Source organism: Grammomys surdaster, unplaced genomic scaffold (assembly GCF_004785775.1).
Source record: "Grammomys surdaster isolate TR1022 unplaced genomic scaffold, NIH_TR_1.0 343, whole genome shotgun sequence".
NCBI classification, from domain to species: Eukaryota; Metazoa; Chordata; class Mammalia; order Rodentia; family Muridae; genus Grammomys; species Grammomys surdaster.
Genome location: NW_021604762.1, coordinates 1,186,678 through 1,201,124, shown reverse-complemented (window position 1 = coordinate 1,201,124; position 14,447 = coordinate 1,186,678). Strand labels below are relative to the sequence as shown.

At 49.4% G+C, this 14,447-nt stretch overlaps 1 protein-coding gene across 1 annotated transcript in view; it reads right to left on the bottom strand.

The window, feature by feature from the left end:
- The window catches only part of Togaram2 (TOG array regulator of axonemal microtubules 2), a 47,188-nt gene that overhangs the window by 30,626 nt on the left and 2,115 nt on the right, over positions 1-14,447 (bottom strand). Inside the window, 8 exon segments of the mRNA XM_028779012.1 lie at positions 467-631; positions 851-1,001; positions 4,416-4,579; positions 6,555-6,601; positions 10,389-10,579; positions 11,287-11,498; positions 12,547-12,834; positions 14,054-14,167. Of these exon segments, the coding sequence (XP_028634845.1) occupies positions 467-631; positions 851-1,001; positions 4,416-4,579; positions 6,555-6,601; positions 10,389-10,579; positions 11,287-11,498; positions 12,547-12,834; positions 14,054-14,167 (1,332 nt within the window).

Here is a 14,447-nt window from a genome sequence, read left to right as displayed (position 1 = left end):
AGGAGGAGGAGGAGGAGGAGGAGGAGGAGGGGGGGGGGAGGGGAGAGGAGGAGAGGGGGAGAGGAGGGAGGGGGAGAAGGATGGAAGGAGGAGAAGGAAAGGGAAGAAGAGGAAGAGGAGGTAGGACTCCTTTAAAAGTGAATGGAATGTCCCCTGGTTCCTTGGCATGTCCCCTGATGTCTCCTTGCTAGATCTTGGATTCCTTGGTCCCAGCCAGCCCTGTCCAGTCCCAACAGTACGAAGTCACAGGCAAGCATCCAAAATCTTCCCAGAGCTCCCCTTGGAAGTAGTTCCTTGGCTGTATCTTTGGTCCTCATATACTGATGACTTCTCTAGGACATGTCACAGTAGGCTAGCAGAACTGCCTAACCATCTACTGAGCAACATGACAAAGACAGGTAGCCAGGGTCCCCCTGACCACATCCCAGAGCACCCAGAGGTGGCCCAGAGAGAGGTCAAGTCCCACCTGATGCATGTCGGGCAAAGCCAGGCTCCTGCTTGCTGACAGGGATGCTAGGCAGGGAAGCTCGGTTAGCCCGCTTCCTCTGGAGGACTCCTATATTGTTTCTTCGTGGGCTGCTTATCCCAGTAGGCTCTGACAGGGTTCCACTGCCCCGCAAAGGAAGGAGACCTGTGGGAAAAGATCCTGGACTAAGCAGGTCCTCTGCATTCCTGGCATGACATTTCTGTGGGAATGGGTGTATCGGTAGGTGACAAGGGATGATTCTCTGTCCTGTCTCAGGATGGGGAAGGGGAGGAGGTATGGGAAGCTCATCTTCTGGAAGGTTGAGAGCCCATGAGTTGTCCAGAAAGCTTTCCCATTGGAGACACCCACCCAATGCATCAGTACCTTCCTTTGCTGAGGTTCTCCATGTGCCTAAGCCCTGGGAGGCCAGTTCTCGCTCCCGCTCTGGCTCCTTTGCCCTCCGAAGCAGCTCCATCTCCTTCATCTGCTTCAGTCGCATTTTTTCCTGTGCAGACTTGGAAATGGTGACTTGGACCTGGCACAAGGTCAAGGAAATATCTATTAACCTTGAGAACCCAACCAGTCTTTCTACACTTTCACTCATTTAGTCGTGAAACGTAAGACTGCCTTCCACATGTCAGCCACGTTCCAGAGGGAACAAAAAAGAGCTAAGTCCTGATGTCCTGGGAGCTTCACGGAAGGGGTGGATGTAAATAGTCAATCTGCCTGTAATGTCATATGAGATATGCTAGGAAAAAAGTAAGGCAACGAGAAGACAGCTTTAACTTCATGGAAGGAACCCCTTAGATAAGGGACTCCCTTCAGCATGAAATTTAAGTGGAGATACAAATGAAGACAGGCAACAGGCCACACAGTTTTGAGGAGATAAACATGTTAGCAGAAAAGTGACTACAAAGTCTCTGAGGAGGGGTGTGTCCAGAATAAGTGGGGAGCACTGAGTTAAAGCAAGCCAGGAACTGGCAGGATTTATTTTACACTGACTTCTAGAGCCAGCAACAAGGGGTTCCAACTTTTCATCAGGATGTAAGAGGCCATTTAAAGTATTGAACAGAGGCGTAACAGGATCCAACTCTTTCACTTGGAGAGAGCAGTTTCTCCAAAAACTGTGTTTTCATAACATTTTATCTTTAAATTGATTGATATTCTTCAGAATTTGTGAGGGTTGGAGAGATGCCTCAGCAGTTAAGAGCACTGACTGCTCTTCCAGAGGTCCTGAGTTCAATTCCCAGCAACCATATGGTGACTTACAACCATCTGTAATGGGATCTGTTACCCTCTTCTGGTGTGTCTGAAGACAGTGACAGTGTACTCACATACATAAAATAAATAAAGGGAATATTTTTATTCCTGCCCATCATGTTAAACCTTGTCTTTAACAATATCAACATGTTGGCAGCCAAAGTACATGGCTTGAAACTGAAAATGGACCCCCAGAAAGAGTTACTAAATTAACAGGCTGGCAAGCCAAAAATGGGTAAGATTCTGCACAGAGCCTTACCAACCTAAGACAGAAGTGCATTGCTTTTGCTAATGCATATTCCACAATGGGTAAGGAAGGCATTCTTGGCAGAACAACCTAAGACAGGCTCAGTCTTGTTTATGAAATAAAAAAGGGGGAGAGGCAGAGAGCTTTTGGGGCTGCTTGGCAAAAATCTGACATAGGCCAAGGACAAGGAAATGGACTTCAGGCAGGAATCTAAATATTAGGCTAGAACAAGGAAGTAGACTTCAGACATGAAAATGACGTTGGACTAGGACAGGGAAGTTGGTTCAGATATTTTGGTCATCCTGATAAACCCTTAGAAACAGTGATCACAGGAGTGATCATGGGACTTTGTTTATTGCCTTGCTTGTTCTTTAATTATTTGTGTTTATTGTCTTGTTTGTTCCTTGACTATTTACATCTATTGTATTGCTAGTTCCTCAACCTAGAACTGGCCTTAATACTTGCATATAATTAAAATGATATAAAAGCAAAAAGGAGGAGGGGGGATGGGATGGAGGGTTCTAGAGAGGAGAAATGGAGAAAGGGGATGGCATCTGAAATGTAGACAAATAAATATCCAATATAAAAATCCTACATTTATAAAAAGTTGTGAAAATGGAGCCAAGTGTAGAGGTACATACTAGACAGATCTCTGAGTTCAAGGCCAGCCTGGTCTACAAAGTGAGTTCCAGAAAGAAGAAGAGGAGGAGGAGGAAGAGGGAAAAAAAAGAAGTTGTTGTTGTTGTTGTTGTTGTTGTTGTTGGGATGAGAAGCCCCTTTATGCAGCCTCCACCAATGATGTTATCAACAACCATAGAACACTTTGACTTCTGTTTCCCAAAGATCATGCTGACCATTGCATAGAGAGAATCAAGAACATGGAAAGCCATGAGGGAATAATGGGACATCCATGCAAGAAGTGGGGATGGCGGTGGACTAGGGTAAAGGGACAGTGGAACACAAAAGCTGTTTGCAAGTAGGGTTGGTTCTGCTGATACACAGATTAGGGAAATAGATAGAGAGAGGGAAAGAGAAGCCAAAGGTGGGCCTGAGATTTTTAGCCTGAGCGGCTAGGAGTTGCCACTCACTGGTAGAGACCTTTTGAGTTACAGATGCAAATGTAGACGTTCTAGACATGGTAGACTCAGAACCTAATTAGATATTTAAGAGAGATTCTGAAGGGGAGGTGCAGTGAGGACTTTGACAGTCTTTAGCCTACAGTACTTTAGACACAGCAGTTGGTGCCACGGACTAAACACACTTTCTGAGATAATTGAGTAACCCAGGCACAAGAGGACTGAGTCCTGGGGTCCTTGGTGTCTACAGGTCAGGAAGATGGAGGGGTATGCAAAGGAAGGAGGGGATGAACTGGCCTTAATGAAAGCCTAGAACATCTCCTTTCTCACTTGTGTCCCTAGGCGGAAAGTTCAGAAAGGACAAGTCAGAAGCTGAATCAAAATCTGGTGCAAGGCAGAGGAGGATTGAGATGTGACATTTGGGACCTCAGTGAGGACTGAGGCCAGTGTGGAAGAGGCCAACAGAGAGTCATTGGGCTGCTGGGAATGCCCCGTGTTCCAGCAGCATGTCACTGATAAAGGGCAACAGCCAAAGGCTGATACCGGAGCACTGGGTGGGTGGAGCCAGATCAGGAGATGGTAGTGAGCAAGCAGGACCTTGGAGTTGAGATAATGTGTTTAGGACAAAACAACTTGTGGTGTCCAGGCCTGTGGAATGACTGTGGAGTGAGTGGCTGAGGCAGGCTGTAAGATAAAGTCATATCACACATAGAATTTTCATGGCCACCCTCACTAGAGCCTGGCTCTCATGTTGTCAGCAAGGCATCTGTGTCTGTGATATAGCCCACGCTCAGGGCAGGCCTTCCACATCGGCTTCAGAGCTAAGCTGCCATGCCTGTTTCAAAGGAAGAACACAAGGATCCCATAACAATGACCATGTATGACTAAATTTATCTCAATCAGGGAAGAGAAGCCACCTTCCCAAGGTCACCTTCCAAGTGCAAGGTATTTGTCAGCCTGTCAAGAACAGCTTTGGCCCATCAGCCTCTGAGTCAGCTGCCTCTCTGCTGCTATCTTGGGGGTCAGTTCAAATTACTCAGCCTGGTTCAGCTAAGCCTCTGTCCTCTTTCCAGCATCCTGTTCTCCTCCAGCCCACGTGTGACCTCCTGTCCTTCCCCACTCCTTCCACCTGCCTTCCTCCTTGTTCCTGGTCCTCACCCTCAACCTCCGCTTCCTTCTTGTTTCTCTACATTTTGGCAGCCCTCCTCCCCAAACTGCCCACAGATGCTTGGAGAAACATCCTTGGCAGTTCTTGACTCTGCCTCATTCCCCATCAGCTGGCTGGCCACGCACAGCAGATTTTAGAAGCGTGCTTGCATCCAGACAGTTGGACCTCAGCTGCTTCCTCCTCCTGCTTCCCTGGTACCTTGGTGCTGGACTCCCTCTGGTCTTCTTCGTTCGCCAGGGAGCGGGTTTCTTTGGCATGGCTGGAGAATGATGTCAGAGTAAAGGCAGACTGTGATGAAGCCAGTGACGCTGGGGTGGCTTCAGAAGACTTGGCTTTGACAGCTGGGACCAAAGGCTTTGGTGCTGGAGAAGTCAAGAGGAGGGACAGAGCTGAAGACAGTGGCACCGTGGGCTATCAATGGGTCCCTGACCCTGTGCCTGATGGATTTTACAGTACAAGCCCTCAACCTTCAGTCCTTCTGGCTCACACTTCCCTAATGGGGAAGTTAGATATTCTTCAGAGTAGCATTGCCAGGGATGTCAAGGACCATGTCATACTCCAACCACTCACTCATTCACTCACTCACTCATTCATTCAGAAAGCAAGAACTGCACATTTTATTCTAAGTGGGCAGAGAGTGGGATATCAGTGAAATAAAATAATCCTGCCAAACGTTTATACCACTCAAGCAGAACTAGAAGGAGCCTGAGAATTTTTGAACACTAGTCCTATCCTCTCACTTCACAGATGGAGAAACTGAGGCCCAGCAACCTTCTTTTCCAAACAACAACAACTCCATAGCAGCTCGGCATCACTCTGCATTTTCCCAGTCTTTCGATTTAAAGGAACATTTTAAAGCAGAGATAGAACAGGAATGAGTTCCTTAATTTCCTCCTGCCCCTAAATTTGGATGTTCACCATCTCAAAAGAGCCGGCTCACCAGAGGTTCATTGAGATTGGGGCTGCCATCTGGGGATGCTCGGGACAGGAAAGGGCATTTTGAGTATTTGTATCTACATGGTTCTTTGGTCATCATTTCTTTATGAAGGGTTCCTCTGTTTGTGGCAGGAGAAGATGCAGATGTTCAGGGGTCAACTGCTCAGAGTGAGGTCTGTGAGAACACCACAAGATTGGAGACAGCATGGCAGCCCTTATAGTGACTATTGGGCAGTGTCACCCCGACTGACAGCCAGAGACAGACTGTGCTCGAAGATTTTTCATATATCCAATTTCTTACCCACACCCCCAAGGGACACCTAGAAAGCCTTGTCTGAGCAGGCTGTCCCTGTTTATGGACACCTGGTGACATGGTCTCCTAGACCAAACCCCCATACCTGCCATCTGAGGGCTAATACATAAGGACATACGGGGCACATTCCACACAACTGAGCCAGGGAGACAGGAGAGGTACCTGCCTTTGAGGTGTAGCTGCCAGCCTTGCCTCTCAGACCCAGCTCAGAGAGTCCAGGTCAACAGCCTGTCACTCTGCCAGCCACCTCACTTGCTGAGCTGATAAGTCAGGGACCTGCCAGGGAGTCAGTCACCCTCCCTCCAGTCAGCTCTGTGCAGTCTGAACTCAGAGTGCCCTCACAGGCTGTGGCCTCTTCCTGCCCTCTAGTTACTCTCCAGACACAGTACAGCTTCCCTTCATCCCAAGGTCTCTCCCAAGCAGCAGATTATCAGCCCAGGAGGGATGACCTTCTACATCCATTCCTGTCCCTTCTCCCTCCTCCTTCTAGAAAACTGCCCTTCCCCCACATCTACTCTTTGTTTGGCCCTGCTCCCCTGACCTTTGAATCTGCTGAGAGTAACTGCCCAAGGCGTATGAGGAGTGGTTTAATATCTCACTCTGTCCAGTGATGGCATCTCTATATGCTTTACACAGACTAAGAAGCCTGTGCTTACTGTGTGTGTCAGGCCCAATCTTTCCACTGTGCAACTCTGGATGCAGGTCTTGCCAAGCTGCTTAACAGGCTCCAAGAGCAGCACTGTGAGCTTGCTGAGCCTCAAGGTAGCCTGAATCAAACTACTCAGTCTGAGTCACCTGGTTCATCAAAAAGGAACAGCATCCCTCTCTCATCTGGACCATCATGTGCTATGTGAATTGGTGTGCATCCTGGTGCTCCAAAGAGTGGGTGCCGATAAGTACCGTTGCCTTCCTGGTCCCTGGCACAGGCTTATCACCACTCTAACGTGGGGTGACTTCAGCTTCTCCATCGATCTGTGAAATGAGAGGCCTGGCCCGAGAGCCCTCAGGTCTCCCCTGGCCTAACTCCATAAACCAGAACACGGAGGCAAAGAAACAGAATCGAGATGAGTCCTCATGGGAATACGTACCCAGAGATTTAGGGGTCTTTTCCAGAGGCCCATTCTCACAAGTCAATCTTAAAAGGAAGAGAGAGAAAAGAACTGTGTGAGACCCAGTTATCCAGAGACACCAGGGCCAGAAGCCTGGGGTTGCTCCAAGGTGGGAGATGGTGAGAGGGACAAAGAGATGAGCTAGTTTCCCTGTCAGAGTGGCAGAAGGTATAGCTCCTGATAACAAGATTGGGCTGATTGATTATCAGCCAGGCCATCCATGCTCAGGGCTAGGCAATTCCCTGGCTGTGCAAACATCTATTCCCTAGGTAGTAACAGCAGCCATATGAAAACTGCTGTCTTAGGTTAGACCCATGCCTTTGACTGTAGCATGGCCGATGGAGGACCTGGATTTCTCCCCTCAGCTCCTGCCACAGCCTTGGCCCATGCTACATACAAGTGTGCTAGCTGCTTAGCCACCTCACCTCCCCACTGCTTCCCATGCTTTTTAAAACTTGGATGCATATGTTGTCCATGCCTGGCTGTGTTGGTGTTTTGAGGGGCAGTACATGTATGGCAGGTGCACATGCAAATGTGTGTGCATGTGTGTGAAGGCCCAAAGTTAACGCTGAGTGTCTCCCTCCATCTGTCCCCTATGTTTTGAGACAGGCTCCCTCACTGAGCCCACAATTTGCTGTTCCAGCTAATGTGGCTATGCAGCTTGCTCTAAGGATTCCATTTGCACCTCTTACACACTGGGATCATAGATAAGTCCAGATGGCCATCAGCTTTCAAGTGGTTCTAGAGACCCAGATCTCGTGCACGCACTGCATAGTTTGCCTGCCAAGCCACCTCCCCATCCCCACAGTGGCCTTCTAACATCAGAGCTGTCTCGTCCCCACACCTAAGAGCTTCCGATGACCCCTAGTTGTTTCAAGATAGGGCTTAGAGGTTTCAGGTGAGAACTCATAGGCCCCTCATAGGCTGAGCCAGTCTCACAAGCAGACTCTTGGTAGCTTCCTATAAACGTCCCTGTCATCCCTCTCTGAGTGTCTTTGTCCTCCATCTTGGGCTGTCCCTCCTTCACAATTCTCCCCAAGAAATCATTGGCCTCATTGAGATGCTTTTCTATTGGGCTTCCCAATAGACTGGTGAGACCTTCTGTCTCACCTCCACTCTCATTGGACTTGGACTCAATGATTTGCCTTCAAATCTCTTTCATCCCCCAAAAGTGTTTTCACCCCAGTTTTCAAAGCAGACAGTAGGTGCTCAATAGTTTTTTTTTTTGACGTGAATAAATGATTAGGCAGATGAATGAATGAAGTAGCAATAGGGTGACTTTCCCACCTATTTGCTAGACAGCTTTACAGAGGCGGGGAAGAGAGAGTCAAGTTGCAGATGGACAGCTAAGGCGGGTGTTTTCTATGGGACTAATTCCTGCTAGGCTCCTAGCTTAGCATCACAGGATTTTGAGATATGGCCCCTGACCTCTAAAGTGCCAAGTTAAAGAATAGAATGAGGTTTTAAACAAGAAAAGATAAATGGGTAGACATAAAGAGGAAACAAAATCAATTTAAATTGGCAAGATTTATTAGTTAAATCAATGAAGCAATGGAAGGGAGGTGGGGGTATACAGGCAGTCTGTGCTGTGTGGACAAGGCGGAGGTGACTCCGTCCTGTCCTCCCCAGCAAGAAGGCCAGGTGAGGCAGAGGTGGAAGGGCTATGTTGATGTGCAGGACAGAAAAGTGCCACAGAGGAAGTAAGGCTCTGGTTCAGGAACCAGCACTCCCACAAAGGAGTTGGATGGACCCTATAGATAGCACAGGAGGAGGGAGGCTGCTCCCTGGGGGTCAGACCAAGCAGTCGCCTCTCAAAGCTGTTGACAGCAAAGGGTGAAGAAAGTCAAAGATCACAGAAGGGTTGCAAGGGGATTGAACACGGAAGGGGAGGCTGAAAAGCAAGGGGCTGGATAAGGCTGACCAGGACCGTTTGGATAAAGTTAAGAAGCAGCTGTGAGTGCAGTGTGGGAAGTGAGAACCAGATGAGAGCGACTGTGCTTGCTGTCATTGTAAAAAAGGCATGGGGAGGGGCACTCAGTGAGGCACAAGAAGCACATGAAGCCAGAGCCAGGCTGCTGAAGATGGAGACAAAAGGCAGCTCCTCTGTCAAAGGGCAGTTTGGGGAAGCACAAGGTGCCTCAGGTTGCCATGGTAATATGCATTCCCTTCCCTCCTACTTCCTCCAATGTCGACCAGCATGCCATGAGAAACCAGAAGTCCTGTGACAGTGTGGGTCTCCAGAGAGAGGTCAGGCTATGGCAAAGTCAGCCAGAGCCCCATGATCCTGGAGATCACGGTCACGGGGAAAGACTTCAGGGGAAAAAAGAAAGAGAAAAAAAAACAGGAATTTTGAGGATGGGCAAATTTAAGCAACAGATGAAAGACATGTAAGAGAGTGCCTGGAGGATCAAGACACGGGTATAAAAACCAGGGAGACAGAGCAAGGACTCTACCACTAATGCCACTGAGAGAGGAGGAGAAGCCGGGCACCAGGAGGAGTGTCCCACAGCAAAGGAGGCCAGTGCAGAGTGAGCTGCGTGTGAAGGGAGAGAGCTTCCATGCAGGAGCAAGTGCATGGGCACATTCCCACAGCCCAGCAGAGCCCAGACAAAGATGGAGACATGGGAGTGTGCAGAGAAGGTAGCTCAGGAAACATGAGATCAAGAAAGCCAGAGAGAAGTGGAAGACTTTGGAAGATCAGGCCAAAGAAATGCAGGAGGTTGTGACAACCGTATGCAGTGGCTTACATGACAAAGGTGCCCCCACAGTCTTGGCATTTGAACACTTGGTCCAGGGTGGGTGGCAATGTTTGGATAGTGTGGCCTTGCTGGAGGAACTATGCCATTTACAGGCAGGCTCTGGGTTTCAAAAGCTTCCCACTTGAGGGTCAAGATGTGAGCTCTCGGCATCCTGTGCCATGATACCTGATGTTGCCCCATAGTAGATTCTTACCCTCTGAAACGGTCAACTTGCTTGACCCTGTGATGATTTATCATAGCGATAGAACGTAAACTAACTCCACACTAGGAGGGTCACACCCATAGTTGGTGAACACTCACTCATACTCACATACATTCACAGACACTCACGTGTATACAAACACACACACATACACAAACATGATTACAGACATACACTCACAGGCGTGTGCCTATGAGTTCTTATATGTGCCTCGCTGGGGCATCAGTCTGGGCTAGCCACTGGATGCTGATAGCCATTTAGAAGATGCTGCCTGTCTTCTTTACGAGCAGATTCATAATAACCTAGAGCCTCTGTCCCAACTGTTTCTGGGTATGAAGACCCTTTCGCAGTCCAAAAGCTTTATGAAAAACCCATATACCCACACATATGCATATGCAAACATGTACACACATGAGCACATGCTATATACATTATATACATACACACACATTATACGTGATAATGGTGGTGGTTTCAGTATCCATTGGCTAAGAAAATACATAATAAGAAAGAGTCACCATGAACTTGATCATGCCTTAAAACAATGTGTACTTTATTCATCACTATGGCAACTGTAGACATTAAGAAACTAGAAAGCAAGCTGCCCACATCGCTTGTCACCTATGCCTTCAGAGCCAGCCAGAGTCCAGGATCAGAGAAGCTGAAACAATGTGTCTGGCATTCATGTGTCTGGCATTCATGGGAGGGGATTTTATCCTTTCCAAACCTGGTGCCTCAAGGCCATGCCTGCCATGATGACTCAGCAGTGATGAGCCCAAGGGAATAGGGGGTGGGACACGTTACAGGAGAGATGACCACAAACAGACTTGAGATTTTAAGTAAGCTGCTTACCGCGCATGTGGGGCCCTTGGTCCCATAAGCCCATCCTGGCCTGGACACAAGGGGCTGGGCAAGGAGCCAGGCCTGCAGGAAGAGGTCCCTGTGGACATCCGGGCCTTCGGAATGGGCGGGATCACGATGCCTCCTAAAGACTTGAGCATCTTCTCATCGGCACAATGCAGGTATTGCCTGGAAATCTGCACCTGCGAGCGGGAAGGAGCCTGGTCCTTGGAAGCATGACTCACACTGTGCTTTCAGCTCCTGGTAGCCTTGCACAAAGTGTCTCCTGCCAGCTGGCGAGAGGATGCTGGAAAATGTCCTCTTGTTTCCCTTTTCAGTCTCTTAGGCCCACTCCAACCCCTCTGGGAAGGTTGCCCCTTCCCAGCCACTCCAGGAAGACTGACAAGCTTTTCTGTTGTTTTAACTTTTTTTTTGGATTTATTTTGTCTTCTCATTTCAGAAAAACCTTTGACTATGTTTAGCTGGAAGGGACCCTCTAAAACACCCAATTCAAGCTCTGCTTTTACAGATCTATACAATAGGCCTGGGAAGGAGGTGGTCCCCATGCCAACGAGTTGGCATTAAGCAAGAGACGACCAGAAAACCGGGCAAATCCCAAAACATGAATACCAAAGAAAGCCTAAGGGCCACCAATTCCAGGATAGACTGTATTGTAGCCCCTGTACCTCTCAGGCAGCCCCCCAACACTCTCAGGCCAGCTGTAACGGTCTGGAACACTATGGGGAAAGTGAAGCGAGGGCCTAGAGTCTCTCTCAATGCCACCCTGGTCTTGAGGACTGTCCTGAGACACTTGCAGAGATGCACGGGGCACAGGGACAAGAATTGGTAAAGGAACAGAAAGCAGGTAAGGCAACTGCAGTAAAGACCTGCAGCTACAGAGCCACCATACCTCCTGGGCACTAGATCCCGAGTCCTGGAGATCCTGTCTGCCTCCAGGTGGGTCCAGGTCCTTCTCCTTGGCACTGCTGGCCTCAGGGGTGGTGGGGATGCTCTGGATGGGAGGCATTGGCCTGGGTACCCTCAGAAGCCTCTGTGAGGTGGTTCGGGGGATGGTGCTCCGAAGAGGAACTCCTCTGGGGCCTCCCACCGGATCCAGAGAGGCTGAGCAGGGGTAAGATGGGGAACACGTTAGTACCTGGAGCACGGAGAGCTGCGGGTGATTGCTATACTAACCTAGGCCTCATGTCCTGGGACAAGAGGGGATGATGGAGGGGGAGGGGAGAGAGTCAAGCTCCCCAGCCCTGCACCTAGCATCCACCAGAACACTAGATGAGCAGCAGGCTTTGTGGGTTCCTTTTCATTTCCATAAAACTTGGTAGAAATGCAAATCAAAATCAAAGATGGTACGGGTGGAAAGACAAGAGCAGTGTTGGGCTAAGAGAGGGCACAGCTGGCCCTGGAGAGACAGCATATGATCCTCCACAACCCTAACTTCAGATCGAAAATGTCCCTCCTCAGACTCCTCTTTGGAGCACTCTCCCAGCTGGCTGTGCTATTTAGAGCAACTGTGGAGGCTTCAGGAGATGAGGCCCAGCTGGAGGAGGGAGGAAGTAGGTCACTGAGGACAGGCCTTTGAAGGTTATAGCCCAGACTCTGGGTCCAAGCTTGCACTCAGCTTCCTGACAGGACCAGCCTCAGACATGTGCACCCACTTCCATGAACAGAGCTACAGCACCCAGCCTGCCCCACCATGCACTGAAACGGTGATCCAACATAGAACTTCTCCTCTCCAGTTGTTTCTGCTCCATGTGCTGGTCAGAAACATGAAATTAATAATATATTCAAGGGATACACACTCCAGAGCAAAGTCAGCCATATGCCTGGTGAAGCCCAGTCCTCTGCATGTCCACGAAATGTCAGGCAGATGCAGTGGCTAATCAATTCCTTCTCCCTCCTCACTTCTTCAGCTACTGATAAGGGGTAGACCTGCCTTGACACTCCTAAGCTAGCCCAAAAGACACACAGCCCCTCTCCATCATTTCTGTTAGAAATGATGCTACCTTGTACCCCACAACAGCACCTGCCTCAGCAGAAACCCACTGACCAGCCCCAGTAGATTCTGAAAAGCTCAAACACCTGCTGACCCTTATAACCTGTGTGGTGTGGCATCTTTGTTCTCAGAGTGGGTGGTGGCTGGACCATGGCTCACCTTGAGAAGATGCTGCCATGCCTTCTGAGAGCCGTCTCTTCTTGAGTTTGTCCTTAATCTGGATAGTGTCCCGGGCCACACTGCTGGCTTCTGATTCCAGGGAGGGGATAGCTGCCATGGGGTGGGACCCCAAGGGCAGAGCTCCGAGGTTCCTGGGGTAGCCATTTCTGGCCTGCCAGCCTTTCAAAGGAGCATCCAGCATGAGGCCACTCTGGTCCTCATGCCCACTCAGGAGCTGCGATGGCTTCTCACTGCTTGGCAGGACACTTGACGCCGGCTGTGGAGAGGCTGAGAGAGACATACACACAAGTGGCTTTTCAGCCAAAGCTAATAGGTTCGAGGTAAACAGAAGATGTGCCCTAAGTTAGAGAGCAAAATGTTCAGCTGTAGTGAGTGGTGAAGGGGTTGATGAACTACTGGGCCCAGAGGAGTCCTAGAACCTGGAGAGACAAGGGACATTGTGGGCAGGGAGCTTGCAAAAGCTCGCCTATATTGTCTCTCTCCTCCGAATCCCTCGACATAAGTCCTAAGACCTGATGCTCAACCTGCAGAGGTTGGACTGTAGCTGGCATACAATTCAAGGACAGCCAAACTCCCAGACCAACCACAGCCTGAGAGAACACGCATATGCAGAGTCACAGAAGCCTCCACACAGAGCAAAGAGGCTGAGCCCTGCCCTAGACAGTCTACAGACCAGAGCAGAGTCCAGGAGCAGAAGGTGACAGAGGGGCTACATGGAATCAAGACAAGCTCCAAGCAGAGCTGCCATGCTTGTGACCCCAGTGCCTTCCCAAGGCCAAGATGCAGGCCCCCAGGGAGGCGGGCCCTGTCTTGCTGGAGTGTGAGGGACCCCAGATTCCCAGAGTTCTAATCTATGCTGAGAGCGCCTCTTTCCCATCCCCAGGGGCTCCTCCCCTCATTCCCTGAGGAGATCCAAAAAATATTTTTTGTTTGTTTCTACTTTTTATTTAAGGATTTCGTTTTGAGGATTTAGGGAGGTTTGTTGTTTGGTTGGTTTAGCTTAAGTTTTGCTTTGTTTTTCTTTGCATTGCTTCTCTATGACTTAAAATAATTCTTAAAAGTAGGCATCACTCCGCTCACATAAAAATTGGTATATAAAAGTTTTGCCATATTTAAATGCTCACAAGTGTATAATTTTCACCTTTTAAATGTTTTTTTTCTTTTGGACAGATTCTCATGTAGCCCAGGCTAGCCTCAAACTTATGTAGCTAAGGATGATTTTCACTGAACTCCAAACCTCTACTTCTGCAAACGTCCTGAAATTAGTCTCTAGGAGCATCTTAAACAGCCTGGATACAAGACACCTGACAGAGATGGAGAATGTCCAAACATGCAGACATTTCCTCCTCCAGCCTGGGTTCCAGCTCTGTGGCCGGTGGCCTTGACTGGGTAGTTTCGAGGGGATCCTCTTCCATTCCACGCCATAGACCTCAGAGAGGTCACCAGAGCAATTTGGTGTGACCTAGTCACCGGGCCAAGTCCTCACCTTCATCATAAGGAAGAAGACTGGAGTTGACGCTTCCAGGTGGGGGTGCTCGGAGCCCAGCACTAGTCTGAGGGACACTCCCACAGTGCACAGCCACTGGAGCCGGAACTTTGGCTGGAGACAGAATCATAGGAGAATGGTACCTTAGAGCCCTCAGGGGCCACGCTAGAGTATAAAAGAAGAGCAGGAGTGACCATACCCTCTACCATCTTCTCTGCTAGAAGGACCTAGTCCTCACTCCAGGGTCTGGTCCGCTGATGGGGGTACCAGCTGGGCAGTAACCGTAATCAATCCCACAAATCGCCCCAGCCCCAGCCCTTGCTAGCATCCCTCTCTCCTCGAATTCTGCCTGCTTCCTCCCTCAGGCCTGCTTCCTCCCTCAGGCCTGCTTCCC